This window comes from Aythya marila (assembly GCF_965140915.1).
Source record: "Aythya marila genome assembly, chromosome: 2".
NCBI classification, from domain to species: Eukaryota; Metazoa; Chordata; class Aves; order Anseriformes; family Anatidae; genus Aythya; species Aythya marila.
The window spans coordinates 138,894,290-138,912,701 of record NC_139043.1 but is presented as its reverse complement, the minus strand read 5'-3'; the positions used below and the strand labels follow the sequence as shown (position 1 = coordinate 138,912,701).

The 18,412-nt window shown below is 38.5% G+C and overlaps 1 protein-coding gene across 1 annotated transcript; it reads right to left on the bottom strand.

The window, feature by feature from the left end:
• Positions 1-1,723: 1,723 nt before the first annotated feature.
• Positions 1,724-13,896, bottom strand: TRHR (thyrotropin releasing hormone receptor; the record flags this gene model as incomplete). The annotated part of the gene is made up of 2 exons (XM_082755397.1): positions 13,081-13,896; positions 1,724-2,131 (listed from the first exon to the last, which is right to left on the bottom strand). Exons 1-2 carry the CDS (start codon positions 13,879-13,881, stop codon positions 1,724-1,726), a joined length of 1,209 nt encoding a protein of 402 aa, XP_082611523.1. The 5' UTR covers positions 13,882-13,896.
• Positions 13,897-18,412: the final 4,516 nt, after the last annotated feature.

Genomic DNA, 18,412 nt, shown 5'->3' with positions numbered 1-18,412 from the left:
TTTTTTTCATTGTTTTCCTCTTTTCTTTAGGCATTACCTATACTGAAGCCATAAACCTCCTGTAGCAGCCTGAGAGACAATTACTGCTGAACCAAGATAAAATTAACTAGTAAAAACCTGTCCAGTACTCTCTAGTATATGTCAGGTTCAGAGAGGATTCAGTTTTAGCTGAGACTTATATTTCATGTGGTCCATCTCTATACTAGCTGGCTGAAAAAAAATAAGTTTTTGAAAGCTTCCTACTGATTTTTTAATTTGTTTATTCCCTGCTGTGAATTGATTGAAGAGCCTTCATATTTCAACCTGTTCATGGTAAAAAAAAAAAAAAAAAAAAAAAAAAAAGATTTAATGCTCTTTGCTATCAGATATCTGTTTTTTGAAGCATGTTATGATATCTACTGATAGATCTGTATTTCTGTGGGAGGCCCCACAGAAATAATGGAGGATCATTCCTGCCATAGGCAGCAGTTCCGGCTGTTCTTGGACACCCAGTACAGTGTGAGCACTCCCAGGACACGCAGCAGCATGTAAGAAGGCTTTGTCCTGCTCTCTGTCCATAGTGATGTCCCAGGCAGCCTTGCTCTTTTGAGAAGTGTGCGCTACTGTTTGGCAGTCTCCAAGTTTCTTCATCTCTTATATGTGGGGTGTAGGACTTGCGTATTCTGCTGAAGTCAACTCACCTGCTTAAAGTTACATTAAGTGCTTCATTCAATTAGACTTGGCAGTATATTGCTTTAATTCCCCCCAAAATTCTGTTTCCTTGTATGAAGCAGACAGATATGTAGAGATATATGGTAACTCCAGCAGTTCTGTGAGCAGAAATGCCTTTGTATTTCATACAGGTTGGTGGGAACAGAGCATCTGAAGGATTTGAGTGGCTGCATACTCAGAACAAGGTGGATCTCAGGCCTGAAAATTAGCAGAGAAGAAACAAAGTAAGAAATAAATATCTTTCATCCTCATAACATCTACAAAAAAAGAAATTTAAAAAGTAAGTCGCTCTGTGGATCATCTCTATTGTAAGAGCTCAGGTATACAGGCTTATGAACAGTAGGTAAGGATTGTTGCATAAAAGGAATCTTGAAATAGTAATGTGCATTACCACACAGAAGAAATCTGGGTTAGAGAAACGTGCTACTTATGGGAACAGTACATCTAGCATGAAATGGATGTGGCTTTCCAGGACTGGAGTGCTGCTGTGTGAGATCCATGTCTTCTCTTTGTGTTAGCTCCATGGTGGCACTGGGTTAATTGCCCCCAACCTGGAGGGGGTGACACACGATAAAATGCCCCATTACTCTCCTGCAGGCAGTCAGAGCATGGCCCAGGAGGAATCGCTGAGCTCAGACACGAAAGTCCACCCCTCTGCCAAACACCATACATGGGGCACTGTGCCTGAGTACCACTCACTGGTGCCCCACCACTGCCCTCTGCTTCTCAGGGAGTAAGGCTCAACCTACACATTTCTTCTCATTGTTCCCCGTGACCCAGATCCTCCTGGTCTTATCATGCTCAGTGCAAGGCAACCTGAGCACCAATTTCCAGATGCGAGCAGCTGTCCCTCCTCACAGTACAGTGACACTGCCCCATTTTATGGTGCATCATTTATCACCACCAACCTTACCCTGCTAGGCCTTCACTGCTCTGCCCCACATGAAAGCTATCCCAGCACCACCTACTGCACATCAACACAATCTGCTTCATGAGGAAGACTCACCAAATATCAAAAGGCATTATCTGTTAGCCCAGATGACAAACACGTGTCGCCGATGGATGTTTTTGCAGAGGACAGATAGGTATTGGTGACAGTAATATCTTCTAGCTCAGTGCTGAAGTGATCAGACTCTTTGATGACGTTATAATTTAGGGCCACACTGTAACTGGCAGGTTTTTTTTCCCGCTTCTGCTGGCAGTTGCAGAGTTTCCTGAAGGCTGCTCTGAATTTCTGGGACATGAGATTGTAAATTACAGGATTGATGGCACTATTTAAATAAATACAGATTCTGCAAAATAGCAGGAACCAGTTTTCTTGGAAGGGGCTGGAAAGAAAGGAGTTGACAACCACCAGTGTTCGGTAGGGCATCCAAAGAAATGCAAATAGGACGACCACCACAGCCAGCATCTTGGTGACCTGGGGGGAAACAGAGAGAGACATGAGGTGGGCAGAAAGTTAGTACTCACAGCTTGGAAAAAACATGTATGTTTCTACATCTCTATGGCAAACCAAAACTACTGACAGGCTTTTCAACTGTGAATTTCAGATCCATCTTTGATTCAGAAAGTTCTTATGTAGTAAGAAGAAGAACAACAACAATAAGCCTGGCTTCAGATTTCTCCCAGTTTTTGTTAAATGACTCTTTGTAGACTTTGCAACTCCTCAGACTGGACGAAGGTGTTTTAGGTGGAAAAAAGGGATCCCCCCATCCCCTCTTTTTTAATCACTTTAGATATCCATTAAACTAATAGGGACTGTAAATGAATTGAACCTGAAGCCTATTTATATTACCCACTTCAACAACTACCTTAAAAAGGTTTCCCAAAGCCAAAAGTTTATTATTATTATTATTATTATTATTATTATTATTATTATTATTATTATTTAAGGAACTAGATTTATTCCTAGACCATAAATCCTAATATTTAATTAGATCTTCATTATTTGTTTTTTAGTCTGAAATGTCAGTTATAGTTTATAGTTACACAAACGGAAATATAAAGGATTACAATAAAGCTTTACTATAAGAGATTTTATCTGTTTTGTAAATTTGTCTTGAAAAAAGAAAAAAAAAAAAAAAAACAACTCTTGGGAATACCCAGGATATCTGAAATGAAGGGAATAAGAAATAATTTAAAAATTATTTAAAAAAAAAAAAAAGAAACAAAAACAAAAACAAAAAATGTCTTTCTGTTGTAAACAATTTACTGTATCACTTACATAGAGATTTAGTTATGGTTCTTTTTAGATACTACCTGGTATATACTGTATATATAGTGGTTGTAATCCTAACATATATAGTATATTGTAATCTCTAGTCCCTACATTAAGAAAGCTTGAAAAGTGTTAATAAACAAGGTAGAAAGCACAGTGAAATGTGACTACATGGGAAACACATTGGGATAATACAGTGGAATGGCCCTACATAGGTCAGGAGATGATTTGGTTAACTATGTGAGCAAGAACTGGAGAGCAGTGGCACTGAGTTTGGTGAGCTATAGCTGCTACTTGTGTCTTTTTTATTATTATAATAATATATATGTTACTATTTGCCTTTCTTCTTGACATAAAAATGTTGCTATCTATTGACAGAGTAGCTTGAAGAACTTCTTTTTACCTTTGCTTCAGTCATATTATACTTTATTCTACCTTGGGTACCTGAAGTTATACTTCAATGAAGTAGCAACCTCTTTAGCCACAGAATACATGCTGGCTGTATGGGTTATAATGTCATTGCTTGTAGAACCAATAGATGTAGTTCAATTAGTGATGAGTTTCAACTGATGCCCATGGGAGACAGATAACTCCACTAAAATCACCTACATAGAGATGTTAGGTTTAGTTATGGTTCTTTTGTTTGAAGTTATACTATATATTTTATTTTCTGATCAGATAGTTCATTATATAGAAAACATACAATCTCATTATCTAAAGTATGATTGTTTTTTTTTCTATCTATAAAGACACATACTAATATTACCAATTTTGTTGTTTTTTGTTACAATACAGAATGGGATGAAGAGACAACTTACTCTACATATGTATCTATCTATCTTTAAATGCACATATTCAAAAATTACAGCTAGATTCTACAGTTCTCCTCCCTTCACCCCCACTTCACACCTCTACATCAGTGTTCAGTAGGAGCCAAAAATCAGACTGAGGAATTTTATCTCCCTGTTTTCTCACTTGACCAATACATCTTTTCATGACTTCTGCGTAGCTTTTCTTGTTTGCTGTGCAAAAGCCATCACCGGAACAGAGCAAATCACAAATGTGAATGTCTCAAGTAGCTAAAAGATGATTTTTCCTTATCTCTGAGTCATTTCTAGAAGGAATAGTACTTTGAGCAGGGCTGCAAGGAGCGAGGTTATTCAGTGCTGACCTGCTCTGGCTCACAAAGACTGGGGACTCCTTATCTCCTTCCTTTCCTTCCTTCAGTTTGGCCCCAGCGTGCAGCTCGAAACTGAGCAAATCCATTCAACTGAGAATAATCATTCATCATGGAACGATTATAAAGGAAGAAAGTAACCCTTTGTAGAGCTTGGATTAACAATGGGAGTGAGTCCAATTAACAGATGTGTTGCAACAGCTCTGGCATTCAGAAGAAGTGTGGGTAATGTCTACACAGGCATCAGGATGCTTTGCTACCAGAAGCTCAGCAGGGGACTTTGTTACAATACCCACTGATCAGTGGCAATTTAAATTTCTTCTGAGTATATCTTTAAAGAACAATTGCTCAGAGAATCATTTACAATGACGCAGCTGTCAGTTTCAATCCCAGGTTGTACTAGAAGCAAATTGATCATAGTTATTATCAGGAAACAGAAAGATATTCACTCATGAAATTTTAAGTCATGTAAATGATACAGTACCTCAATGGAAAAAAGGCTGTTACCCTTCAAGTCCTGTATGGCAGAAAGACCATATAGGTCTTTGTGCTTCACGTATGTACTGTACAAACTGTTAGCTAACTTTATTTGTACTTGTGACTTTATATCCATTTTTCTTCTATCTAACATCACTAGTCTGTACTCAGCTTACTGACTTTACAATATTTTAGAACTGGTTCTTATTACCAGATAAAAAATATCATAGCCACAGCAGAAAGTGCCCTGAGCTGAGATTGATTCAGTCTACAGGTTTGAGTGTCTTTAAAAGAGCCAAGGTAGCTTGGCACTGTCAAGCTTTATGCCAGAGAAGACATTGTCTTGTCATAACATTTTTCAAATCACTTCATATGAAACATAACTAAATGTTCTTTTTGGAGGGGCTAATTATTTTGTCAGTGGAGTGGGACATTAACATAAAGGGGGTAAATTTTTAAAGAACATTCTTTTTAATACCTATTCTATCTAACCATACATCAAAACTCTCTGAAAGCAGAGGTAAAGGCCTTTAGATGAGTCTGCAGAACACTAACGTGCCCACTAATTACTCAGGTGAAGACAAACATTCACTGATTGCTCTTTGCAGTATGCACTCCATATTCTATACTCAGAGTACAAATTATTCTCAGTTGAGGAAATTGAAAACACAATTAAAAAGCTTTGAGACAAATCAATTTTAGTCCAAATTTCAAATCTACTTTGAATGATAGCAAAGTGTTTGAGATTGAATATGCTCCTGGCTGCATGCAACCACTCTTCAAATCTAATCTCTTGTTTCTGATAATGTTTTGAAAAACAAACAAACAAACAAAAACAAACAAACAAAACTTTTAAAATGCTTTATTTATTTATTTATTTAATCAGATCCCCAATATTTTAATTCTGAATTGCTTTTTTTTCCTTCTTTCCTTCCCGTTCTAAAACCTTGTCATTCTAAGGGAGTGCTTCTAGAAGACATTTTCATTACGATGGTATCCGCTGTTTGGTAGTTGCTTCCTTCTCCTTTGACTGTTAACCTTTCTTACATTGGTAGGTAAAAGTCATAGTTGTACTTACTAAGTCACTGTGCAATATAATCACTGGTATTTTAAAAGCATGCAATAGTATCTCCTGTTCTTGTACTTGGCTGTGTTTATTGATATCCCTTTCTCATGCTTGGTGGTGCTCACTGCAATGCAGAGATTTTATATGCCAGTCTGTGGTTTTGTAATCCAAAATAAGAATTGGAAGTTGCACAGTGAAGAAGAGGATTAAATAAATTAACGTAAAGTTTTGATATAATAAAACTGCAAGTGGAACTAAGTGATATGATTGAGGTTTCATGTAGCCATACAAAACTTTATCTTTCACTGCTAGCTGGAATCCATGCCTGCTCTGCTGTGAGTGAACAGAGAAGTTTTTCTAGAGAGAAGTTCATCATATAGTACATCCAAATAGACAGGAGTTTCACTGGAGGATAATACACAGTTTTTAATCAATCATGGAGCCAAATCAGCCAAATAATGTATGGTTGTTTAGCTGCTAGAAAAGCAGTTTACCTGAGAAATCTTCTCTGATATACTTTGAATAACACATTTTCTATTCATGAAATAAAATTTTTCTTTATCTCTCATCTTTTTAATAAAAGGCTTGTGAACAGAATGAATAGAATGTACAGTGGCACTGAATTTTAGAGGAGGGAAACTGGAGTTGTCCTTCAGCTTTTCCTTAAAGATTTTTTTTTTTTTTTCTGAATTCATTTTCCTAAATGGCAACTTTAAAATAAGCTGCTAAACCTTCTGAAGTCCAAATAAGGACCATTATCTTTTATTTCTGCAAACAAAGGATGCTTAAAGTTATTGAAATTGTGGTGGTGCTGTGCATGGAAAAAAAAAAGTGTTTATTTTGACACTTACAGCCATGTGCATAATTGTTTTTAAATAAATAAACCGAAAAAGTTTGGCTTTTTTTGTCTTCTGCTCCACAACACTCATAATTTATTCAGAGCCATATCAAAAAACACATTTACAAGTACAAATATATCTCAGTAGCTCATCTATCTCTTCTCATATGCATTTACAGGGAAACTTTCATTCTTGCTGATATTTTGATGTCTTTCCAGAATGCAGACTTGAGAATGCTCTCAAACACATGCCATGGGAGACACTTACAATGGAGCATGAACTCAGTGAGGCTGCTGTAAACATTCAGCTCCTACAACACCTGGATTTGGTGTCGTGCGTGTGTTATACTGCAAGACCTGTTTATTCCACCTGCCCGTTGGAATGAGTTAATCAGGGCTACTTTTTACGCTGGTGCAAAGATTATGAAAAGGATGGCTATGATTAAAGATTAAACTATTACGATCTTGAATTTCAGGCATGTGTAAAGATGAAGCCATAATAGGTGTGTGAATATAAATATAAGTTGAATATGAACTTCTTGATAAAGGCAATGAGCTGACTATATTGAATTTAGTTTCTCTGCAATTTTCAGTAATGGACTATATGGTCAAACCCTAGGTACAGGCACTTGTGTATTTTCCAGATTGAATTTAGGCACACACATTACTATTTACATGCTATCAATGCCTGTGACTGCAGTTAATAAGATTCCTCAATTGTTATTCATTTTGATTAGGATACACTCCATGAATGAGTTTTCTGGAAGATTTAACAATATGTATGGTTTGTAAGTACCAATAACAGGCTATTTTGGAATAACAAAGACACAAATTGGTAGGCTGAAGCCATCATATGCATACCTGAAAAATCAGAGATTTAACTATTGCTGTTGCCTTTGCAGTTGCTTCATGGCATTTTAAAGACTATTAAAGGAAAAACTACACTAAAAATTGCTCCATCTCCTTTGCTTTTTGAGAAATAAGACTTCTCAAAGTCTAAAGGAAAAGTCTGTAGAAGCCTCTTATGAAGTGCATAGCTAACAGGAAGCAGAGGTAGGAATGTTTCTTTCTTGGGCAGGTTTATGTTGGTTGTTGTGGTGAAATCTTAACCTTTTTTTTTTTTTTATCTTTTTTTTTCCTCTGGACTATTGAGAAGTTGTGCCTATATCTACAGGCTGTGGAACCTTGTTAGAGACTATGAAACAGCTTAAAGAATAATGCCATTAAAATATTGGTCGTTTGAAATCAGTGAAGAATTGCTTACCGATGAAATAGACCAGGATGTTATACTGCCAATTGCTTATAAAATTACTTGAAATATCCACCTTTAATCTTTGTTGCCACTAAAGGCAGTGCTTACCTTAGTCTTATGGCATTACATTTTCACAGTGCTTCAGGAGGACCAGGCTACTTTACACATTTGAATTATATGTTTAATTGGACACCCCCCAAATTCATAGTCTGTAATTTCTAGTGAGTGACTAGGAATGAACTTCAATTCACTTTCCTGAGACTTGTGATCATCTGTCCACATGATTATATAGCTGTTAAATAAATCTTAACATTGAATTTGCAATGAAGCCCCTTCTTTGGTTCTCAGTAAAGTAAAAGGGACTTTGAACTATCTCGCCTTAAGAGATAACTCTTTGTCAAGATATCATCTTCTAATCATATTGATCTTTCCTCTGTTACGCTTTGAAGTTTCAGCTAGTGTGAAGTGAGCTTAAGTGAAAAATGTTTGAAAAATTTGCTCTCCTGTTTAACTTGAGGAAATATGTACACCAGGACTATTTCATCCTGTTTTCTCAGGTTCAGATTGTGAAAATCACTCAGCAAAAATATTCTATGTAGTTTCTTTTTTGGTCAGAGAGGTCTCACCTTACTCTCAGTCACCTTTTCATTTTCTCCTATTTTTCTGTTGCAGAAAACATTATGTCACTGTTTCTTCATCACTGAAACTCCTCTATTGGCAGTCCAATGCTTTCCCACATAAGGACCCAATATTCAACTCTGTATGAATTTCAGTCTAGCAAGGTTATTTCCTTTGCAGAGCACAGCTTAAACCCCGCTCAACACAGTCATAAGATGTTTCTTTAAGTAACAAACTAATCACATTCTTGAAGTTTTACCTGCATATTTCAGTACTAAAAACAAGCTTAACAATATTTGATGCCATGTAGCACTAAGCACGTACTAATTCCCCTCTGAAAATTGAACATATCAATGCTGCACCTTTTTCTGGCAGAGATCTTCCCTCAGGATACAGTCAGGTGTTGCCTACTGACTTGTAGTGGCTGCAAAAGCTCTGCAATGGTGATAAATGACTCATTGTTTTCCGTAAGGAGCGGAGTATTTAGCTTCTGACAAAGAAGAGGTAGAATGAACTGCTCCTTCTGGGACACAGAAAGGCTGATGGAAAATACAAAGTCAATTGGAAATGGACTCCAATGTAAGAAGGAATGCCTTGCTATCAAATAAGAGTCGTTTTATTTTTGAAAACTTTTTAAATTGGTTTATCAAATCCTGCTATCCTGCACAGTTCTGTAAAAAAAGGGATAAATAATGCACAAGTAGGGTTGATTTAGCTCTTCACAAGTGGATACAAGAATAGAGTTTGACATGTTCTATAAGTATTTGTTGGTGCTTCTTTCCCTGGCAGAACTTCAGCTGCAGTTTAAATAAATAACTCCCAATTTAGGTTTTTGTTCAATATCAGCAGTAATGTATGCTGTTTTGTGAAAGAAAAAAATGTATTGGAACTAGAGGTATTTTATGAGAAAAATACGTATTTTGTGCCTTTCCCTCCCTTTTGATTTTTTTATTTAAAGGACTGATTTTTAATACATGTTTTTTGTTTGTCTTCCCCGTTAAGTTTTGTCTTGAAGTGCTTTGAGTGAACAACTCTTCAGGGGACCCTGAGTAGTACTTTGGAGACTTTGTCCTTCAGTAGCTATTGATATGAGTGTATTGATCAATTAGTGAATATATTTTGGTTTTGTCAGCTTTTCAAACATTCAAATGAATTAAGTATTTCCTTGAACTCATATAGTTCAGTGACTTTTAAATCATGTGGGTGAGATGGTGCAAGCAGGGAATGGAATGAGTAAGCACATTATCACTTTTTACCTGGAAGAGCTGATTTTCATTCATTGTAGATATAGATGTAGATAGTCTGAGCTCATTCATTCTGAGCTCATCCCTAGAGATCTCTGAGGAAAAATATGTTAAAATAGGCTTGACTCACCATTCTAAAATAAATTTCAGGACTTCTTTCTAAATCATAGAATAATATAAAACAAAGTTCCTGACCACCTGACCTCTTTTTTTCCCCTTCATTTGTTGCATTGTGTCTGGTTACGTTAGAAATTGGAAATATTTGTTCTAACAATACTGAGCATGGTCCATCCATCCTTCTGCAGTAGCCGCCTCCCTCATTCCTGTTTACCTCATTGTTGATCTTCCATACAACCCCCCAGCTTCAGCCCAGGTAGCTGTCATCCACAGTTGTGTGAAAATTATTTTACTCTGTATTTGCTTCCTCCTTGAGCGTGCAGCTATTCTAGATCCCACGCAAGGGTTGTTCCTCTCTTGCCCTGTTATTTTCCTTTGGTGTCAAGTGTGAAGAAGCATCCTGGGTGTGGAATTTAGGGTGATTTCCAAGTTACTCTTCACATTTTTAATTAGTCAACTTCTAACTTTGAGCTAACACTCATACCAGAAACCTAAGTGATGGACTACCATTTTTTTTTGAAGAAAACAAATGAAATTACATATCTGTATGACTCACAGTAAAAAGTATTGAATGTATATAGAAGCTTGACATTAATTTTTGGAAGCTGACATCAAAACACAAAGTTGACAGTACACGCTAAATGCTAACACAATAATATAAGTTAAAAATGTCTAAAAAACAACAGGATGACAAGATCTATTTCTGCCATGAGTTTGAAACAGCTTTAGGAAGTCCTCTTCAACTGAAATGCATCTACTGTATGACAAGGTAGGGGATAAAGCCTTTTCTTTTACAGCTACATAGCAATTTTTGACCATTTTTAACAAAGGAAGATTTTCAAAACATAGATGAGGTAACAAGAAGAAAATTAGATAAAGTGATATGACCTGGCAGTCCAGGTCAATCTAAATCCATGTTAGTTAAGCAACCCACACCAGACTAAGTAGGTAAATTAATTCATCTACTGCTATATTGGATTAATCATTATCAAAAATGGTTATGAAAATCATTGGCTTAAGCCTGCACGAAGGCTGAGGACACCTATCTAACCTCCCATCATTCTATATCATACAAAGGCAATCTCATAGCTGGTTACTGATAATAATTAATTGTAACAATGCAATGGAGCTGCAGTTGGTATCCATGCCCAGGTGCAGGTCAGGGCCTGCAGGGATCTTTGTGAGGAGAGGCCAGGGCTGCCCCATTACAGACACAGGTGGCTTTAGCTGGTTCTAGCCAGCTCCAGCTGGCTCCAGCCAGTTCCAGCCAGTTCCATCTGGCTCCAGTGGCCTCATGCCAGGGCACCACTGAGGGACTGAGTGTAACTTGGGGTTATAACAAAGGGACATAAATTGGCAGTAGATTAAGTTAACTTTTCCCAAGTATGGTCTTTTCTGCCCACAACTGGTAAGTGCTCTCCCTGTCTTTATCCCAACCCATGAGGACTCTCACTCCTGTTCTTTCCATTTTCTCCCCCCCCCCCCCCCCCCCCCGTTTTTTTTTTTTTTCTGCAGGGGGAGTAACTGAGTAACTGAGCAGCTGGGTTGGGGCTTGGCTGCCATCTGGAGCCAACCCACCACTGGATCATGGGCTGCTTATGTTGTGTTGAAATGTTCCTGTACACCACATTTTCAGCCACTTTCTCTCCAGATCACAGGATGGATATCATATGCAACTCTATCACCCTAGAAGAAGGCACTTATACAACTTCACAGGAGGGCAGAAGTCATATACTGACTGTCAGCTCTACATGTCTTTCTTCTTATTTCATGTCTTAGTAGTTTTTGAGATTTTAGATTATTTGAATATGGACTTGTGTTTTTCCATTTTACATTACGGGATATATTTTGTAAGCTGCTATTATACAAGTGTTACTAAAACTGCCTCACTATCCTTGCTTTGCTTCCTAGATTGTACCATGCAAAAATGCCAGCTTTACTCATAATGATGCAAGTCTAATCCACCAGGCTATTTAGGATTTTAGAAAACATCTTGTTGTCTTCATAAGAGACAAAAAGAAAAGGCATTACACTATAATCGTCACTTCCTGATTTTGTAATATAACAGCATCCACTGTCTGAAAAGCTTAATTTAAAAAACTTGTGTGCTTTTCAAATGATGCTAAGCATAAGTTACCAAGTATGCATGCTGAAATGATATTAAGAACTTTAAAAGTTTTTTCTCCTACTAATTAATGGATAAAGGAAAACAAAATTAGACTTCTAATCTGAATATTAACTATAATTGGAGACATAATTAATTATAACCTAGCCCATGTGTTTCAATTGTGCATTTCAAGGCATGGTTCCAATACTGGGAAACCATCTATTTCATAAAACATTAGCAACTGTTGTAAAATAATAAGAACATAAAACTCAACTTATCAGCTGGGTGTGCACTCAGCTTGTTTGAAAAGGTGCACAGTTCAACTTTGCTTCCCGAGGGAATTGTACAGTGCAGGAGGTAGAAGCATCTTGCCTGATGAAGTGGCCCCTGTACAGATCATTGCAGCAGCTGCCAAGGGGTTTGAGCCAGGCTGCTCAGTGCAGAGCCACCCTCCTTCATGCCCACATCAAGCTTCAGGACACAGCTGGAGCCTGTGCCTGAGACCTGTCCACAAAGTGATGCTCCTGAATTTGTCGGTACTGGACCCAACTGTGCTGAGTGCTGTGTGAGTGTGAGGTAGTAAGCTTCATTGCAAATAGCCATAAATCATTCTACTAACTATATTTTAGCTACGTACGCACACATATATTTACTGATATGCAAAGAAGCTAGTCAAACCTATGCCTCAGTTTTGAGCCATCAGAAAAAAACAAACAAACAAAAACCCAGAAAACTTTCTGAGAATGAACAGAACAGATGCTTAGTATTTACAAGGCATTTTTATACACAGACTTGTTTGAGTAGGCTTTTTGCAGGGGCATTAGAAACAGGAAAAGTAAGAACTCGGCTACGTTTCCAGAGCCACACAGTGCCTGAACTAGGATTAAACTCAAGTTTCCTAAACTGCCAGACTAGTTCCTTCTTCTCAAATCTCAAAAGTAACTTAAGAGTCACTTTATATATTTGATATTTTATTCTTTTTTGACACTTCCTGATTGTTTTTTTTTTTTTTTTTTTTTTTTTTTTTAGTACAGGAAATAAAATACAAATTGTTTTCTAGTCCTAGCAGTAAGTAATAATGAACAGGCAAGAAAAATACACATTTATACGTATGTATATAAATATCAGAATATAAATTTCAGCTTGACAACATAGCAAAAGAGAGAATATGTTTTACTCCCACATATTTAGACTAGTGAGCTCTAAAAGAAGTTGTTTTAGGTTTCAGAAAGCCATTCCAAACTGATGTTCCTACCTGCTTTCTAGAAGCAATAGTGCTATTGAAACTCCTGTTAGTCGTCTTGGAATTCACAGGCTTGTTTTGGTGAGCCACGTCATTCCTCCATGCTTTAGAGTGTTCTTTTGGGTCCGAAGGGATGGGGTTCAGGAACAGTATTCTAGCAATCAGACCATAGAGGACAGTTGCCAATACCATTGGCAAAACATAAAATATACCAAAGTCCATCATGTAGATAGGAGAGTAATAGCTCCTGGACACCTTGTAGCCACAAGACACAACAGTAGTGTCTTTGTAGACTACTGTATTGAGGTCTAGCAGGAAAAACCACAGCATACAGTATATGGAGGTGAAAGCCCAGACAAAAATAATGATCTTTTTGGCTCTTGAAAAAGTGCATAGGAACTGAGCTTTGATTGGGTGGCAGATAGCTATGTATCTCTCAACAGTGAAAGCAGTGATGGAAAAAGAAGAAGCATTGATCCCTAGGTACTGGAGATAAGTGATGCAGAGACACCCCACGTAGCCATATACCCAGGATCTGTACAGACTTTCTGTGATATTGGGCAGTCCTGCAGCCACAAGCACCATGAGATCTGCCACAGCCAGACTCACCAGGTAGCAGTTAGTGGGAGTTCTCATGTGTTTGGTTCTGAGGACCACCAAAACCACCATGATGTTGCCCACGATGCCCAGTCCGCAAATGAGGAGGACCAAGAGAATGGTAACCACTTGGTATTCAGCTGTAATGATCTCCTGGCTTGACAGCGGCAGCCCAGTGTGGTTCTGCTCATCCCCTGTGTCATTCTCCATCTTCATTAGCCCACTGCTGCTCCTGCCCGGCACTTGATCTCAGCACATGTTCTCCATGGTACCCTGAAATGGGGGAAGTGGAGCAGAGCGTGGACGAGCTGTAGCCCCAGGGCACATTCTCCATGTAGTCACAGTCCCATTGCTGTCCTGTCCTCCACTCACCTGAAAGCACCTGGACTTTGAGCCTTTGTAAATTCAGTTACCAGACAGGTGAATCCTTCCCAGACTCCAGCTCACACACAGGTTAGAAAGCTGTGCTCTCATAGCTGGTCTGAGGCTTTCATGAAAACACAGCATGTGGAGGTTTCCACCCTGCAGAGGGGGATGAGGAGGCAGGGAAAGCAGAGCTTTTCTGCACTGCCAGCTGGCAGAAGCACTGCACGGGACTGAGCTGATCCACCCCTGGCAGATTTCAGCATCACTGCTTTCCAGGAGGAGTCACAACATAGCGAGGGTGGAGACAGCAGCGGGAGGTAAAGAGAGAATGATTTGTAAAGCTCCCAGGTTTTCTGCTTCACGCTGCTTTTCCTCTGTGCTCTCAGATGGCTAGCTCACATATCGATCATATTGATCCACTCTGGCAAACAAAGGGGAGATTGACTGGCAATAAAAAACACTGATTTCTAAAACTCTGATTTCCCCCGTGTGCTTGTGGAAGTGCAGGTAATTTACACTTCCCTCCAGCTTTGCAGGGAGCTGTCAGCCCTTCAGAGCTGGCAGAAATATATCACAGCTTTTGAAAGCAGCAGGAAAAATTAATTTACTTTTACTTTACTTTACTTTACTGTACTGTACTGTACTGTACTTTACTTTACAGGCAATTCTCTATGAAACCTCTATTGATATTGTCATCACTTCTGAGCCCTTTCAGCTCTTCTCTGGATTGTAGCACAGCAACAATAAAACTCTCAGAGCACAAATTGCTTCTTAATGAGATCAGTCCCCACCCTCCTCAAGTTTATTAATCCACCACTGTTTTCTCAATGAAGATTCTCCTCTCCTTGAATGAACTCCTCCTTTCTCAGTCAAATTGTGTAAAAACACAGAAAAATAATAATAAAAAAAGGCAGAAATAATGCTTTCAGATACATATATGAAAAATCAGTGCATGCTGTAGCAGTGTTGAGTAGCCAAACTACAACTGGAAATGGATGTAGAGCTTTTCTGTCCAACCTGCTGCAAATCTGAATGCCTCCAGGCATTTGCAATAGCAAACCCTTCTCCACTGGTCTGTGCAAGAGCCCCCTTGTCGACTCCCCATCACAGTGCTTCAACCCATTGTTTCTGCTTATACTATTGTGTTAACAGATTGAAGATTAAATCTGCCTTAAAGTTGTTTTTTTTTTTTTGTTTTGTTTTTGTTTTTTTTTGTTTTTTTTTTTTTTTTGTTTTTTTTTTTTTCTTCTTCATTCAGGGCAATTGTTTTTGCTCTTTGTGCTCTTTGCTCAGGAAGGGTTCAAATAACAAAATATTGCACAACTGGAGATAGGCAACTTGGATTTCAAAACAGATTTTAGTATTAAGAGAAAAGGATTAGCACATGATGTAATGTTTGCAGAACTAGGATTTTAAATAGACTGAAACAGCATGTTGTGACAAAAAGAGGATATCATTTGAACTGGAGTAGGAAATGAGACTCAAACCATTTCAGAAGTTTGACACCACTTGGTTAAGCTTTCCTGACACTTTTTTGACCATTTCTCACTTGTATTTTGATCAGATTTTTTCCTCTGTAGAATTCAGATAAAGTGAGTATCATTCTTCCTTTTAACAGATGAAGAAATGGGGGGAGAGAACCAGATTCATGGGTGGCATCTATGGGAAAATCCAGGCTACTGGTTACTTGACCAGTGTTTTGTCTACAGAATCATCATGGATCTTACCAGAGATTCTGCTCCTTACACTCTGCAGGTCCCCTTGTTCTGGACACAGCTGAAAGAAGGCCAGTGCTATTGTAACACCTGGGAGACAGAAACAGGGTTCCTCCCCACACCCTTTCCCATTCCACAACATTTTACCCTTCAGACTGAGGATATTCCCCATTACCAAGCAATCTATGTTTATAAAGTTATGTGGCTGTAAAGCGTGTAGGCTAAACCACATAGCATTAAAGCACACCAGGGGGAGCTGAGGAGTGAACTAGCAGATATTTAGTGGCAGCAAGCAGGGACCCAGCAGGGATCAAACTCAGCAAGGCGCTGGACCAGAGTTCAAAGCAGGAAGATGAACTAACCCCTTATCTCCCATTGACTTCAGCTGAATCCAACATTTTCAGCACCTCCACCAGCTGATTTCTCTTTCAGTGGTGACTGATATTTTTCTGCCACACTGTCCCACTGTAAAGTTTTGTTCATCATGTTTCCATCTATTCTGCTAGCTCTTGTAGGCAGGTCTGAGCTGAGGTTGCAGAAGAAGTGTGTCTGGAAGCATGTAAGCTTTTGCAGTTCCAGCAGTAATGGCAGAGTAAAGGAGATGCAGAAAAGTTGGAGTATATTTAAAAGCCCACATGACATGGAAGAGACTATGAGAAGTCTGGAAGATGTGCAAGAATTGTGTTATCTCATGCCAGCCTGGCTAGTCTTCTGCTTCTGCTACTGGTTTATATCAGAGATGGGAGAGACCCTCTTTTCTCAGCCAGCAGTTTACTTTCCATGGCTCTTTGCCAAGTATTGTATTCTGGTAATGAAAAAAAGTACAGAGCTGTTACTGTATGGCTGACTGTAGGATATGGGAAATAGATGGCTTAGCTTATGGTGCAATGGTGCAACGGTGTGTATATCTGCAGGAGGTGTGCAGAGGATTTTGATAGTATTGATCAACATCATCTATGGAGCACTTCCCTTTTCTTTCCATGTAATAATTCCCTGACTTATATTGTTCATGTAAAATCTGCAGTCATTGCAGAAATAATTTCAAGACTGTGTAAATTTATGTTCTATGTAATTAAAGCATTTGGTGTCATGGACTTGACTCAAACACCATGTGATGTGCATTGTCTGATACATTCAAATCATTGTAACACAAACATCAGTCAGAAATCACAAGCTGAATCTGAAAAACAGTAAAAGATCAGCTTTTTCTTCACTTAATGCTATGTGAATTCTGCTGGCAGCAGTGTTGGTGGGTGTAATACTGCAGCCTTCAAAATACACCAGCTAGTTTCAAAACAATTCAACATTAATACATGCAAGCCCAGCAGCTGTGCCAGAGAAATTTTGAGAGCATATGGACCAGAGATCTCTGTGAAACTTTTAAAACATGTGTGCTACTCTGTTTTATACACATACCTGTTGGTCCAGGCATCAAGTGACACTACATGTACAAATGAGCACAGATGCCATTAGCAAGTCCGAGCAACAGGCAGAAAAACAAGCCCCTGAAATGTGCTGACTCTTGCTATTAAGTTTCTGTTGTTACAACCCTTTGGGTAGGAGGGAGAAGGGAAGCATTGTGTCAATACACCCTGTGCTGTACAGTGCTTAGCTAACAGCATTCTTGTACAATTTTTTCCCCATTTGTCTCAATTAAAATGTGTTTATGCTCACCTGGGGAACAACAAAGCTGTAACAAACTGTCTCGTAACATTAAGCACACACTGAGATGGAACAGTGAATCACTATAAACACTTTCTCCCACTAGCTATAAATTACTCTTAATTCTGTTTCTCTAAGATCACTTCCCCAGCTGGCCTTTTCTGTTCTGAAAAATGACAAGGCAAAAATGGCAATTTCATACCCTATTACCTGTCTGTATTCCGAGTTCATAAAGCATTGTAACTTGGATTCTTCACTCTGCGTGCACCTCTGAGGGACTGTCAAGTGCTCACTGCTGTGCAAATGTTTCTAGGTCTGCAGTTTGTAGAGAACATAAGCTACCGCCCATGTTCTAACTCCAGAGCTTTCAAAAGGCTGGCTTTTTAAAGTTGGTATCTAGCTACTGGTATGATCAGCTCTAAACGTGTTTTGGATTTGCACTTGACGTGGCTAAATGTTTAACTAACTGTGGTCAAGTAGAATGTATTCTCCTACATCTGCTGCACCACACAGCTGCACTTTTGTGCTAACACAGTGAGCCTGTGGTATAATGTTTGGCTGGAGGGACAAATCCATGTCTGGAAAAACCCTTTTATGAGTGAAGATTTTGTGTGAAACAAGCACATTTTCTTCAGGATAAGTCTCATTGCTCACCACTAGTACTCCATCTTTGTAATGATTCTTTTTGCCGACTGTCACCAAAAAACACCTCTACTGAAGCACTGCTAAAATCCTGGATGGTTTTCCAGAAATGCCCAAGTGATTTAGGACTTACGATGACTTGAGGTTTCCTATCTGCACCTCAGAAATTCCGCTTGATTTGGGGGATTTTAACCTGCATATCTGCAGGAGAGTGCAAATCTTGTTTCAATGGTGAGTTTTGAGTATCTTTGTTTTATTTTAATGTTCATATTGGACTGGTCTTGATTGTAATCTCATGGCTAGTAATATATATATATATAAGAATGTAATTGTTCTAAATTGCTCTTGTCATAAAAAGTAAG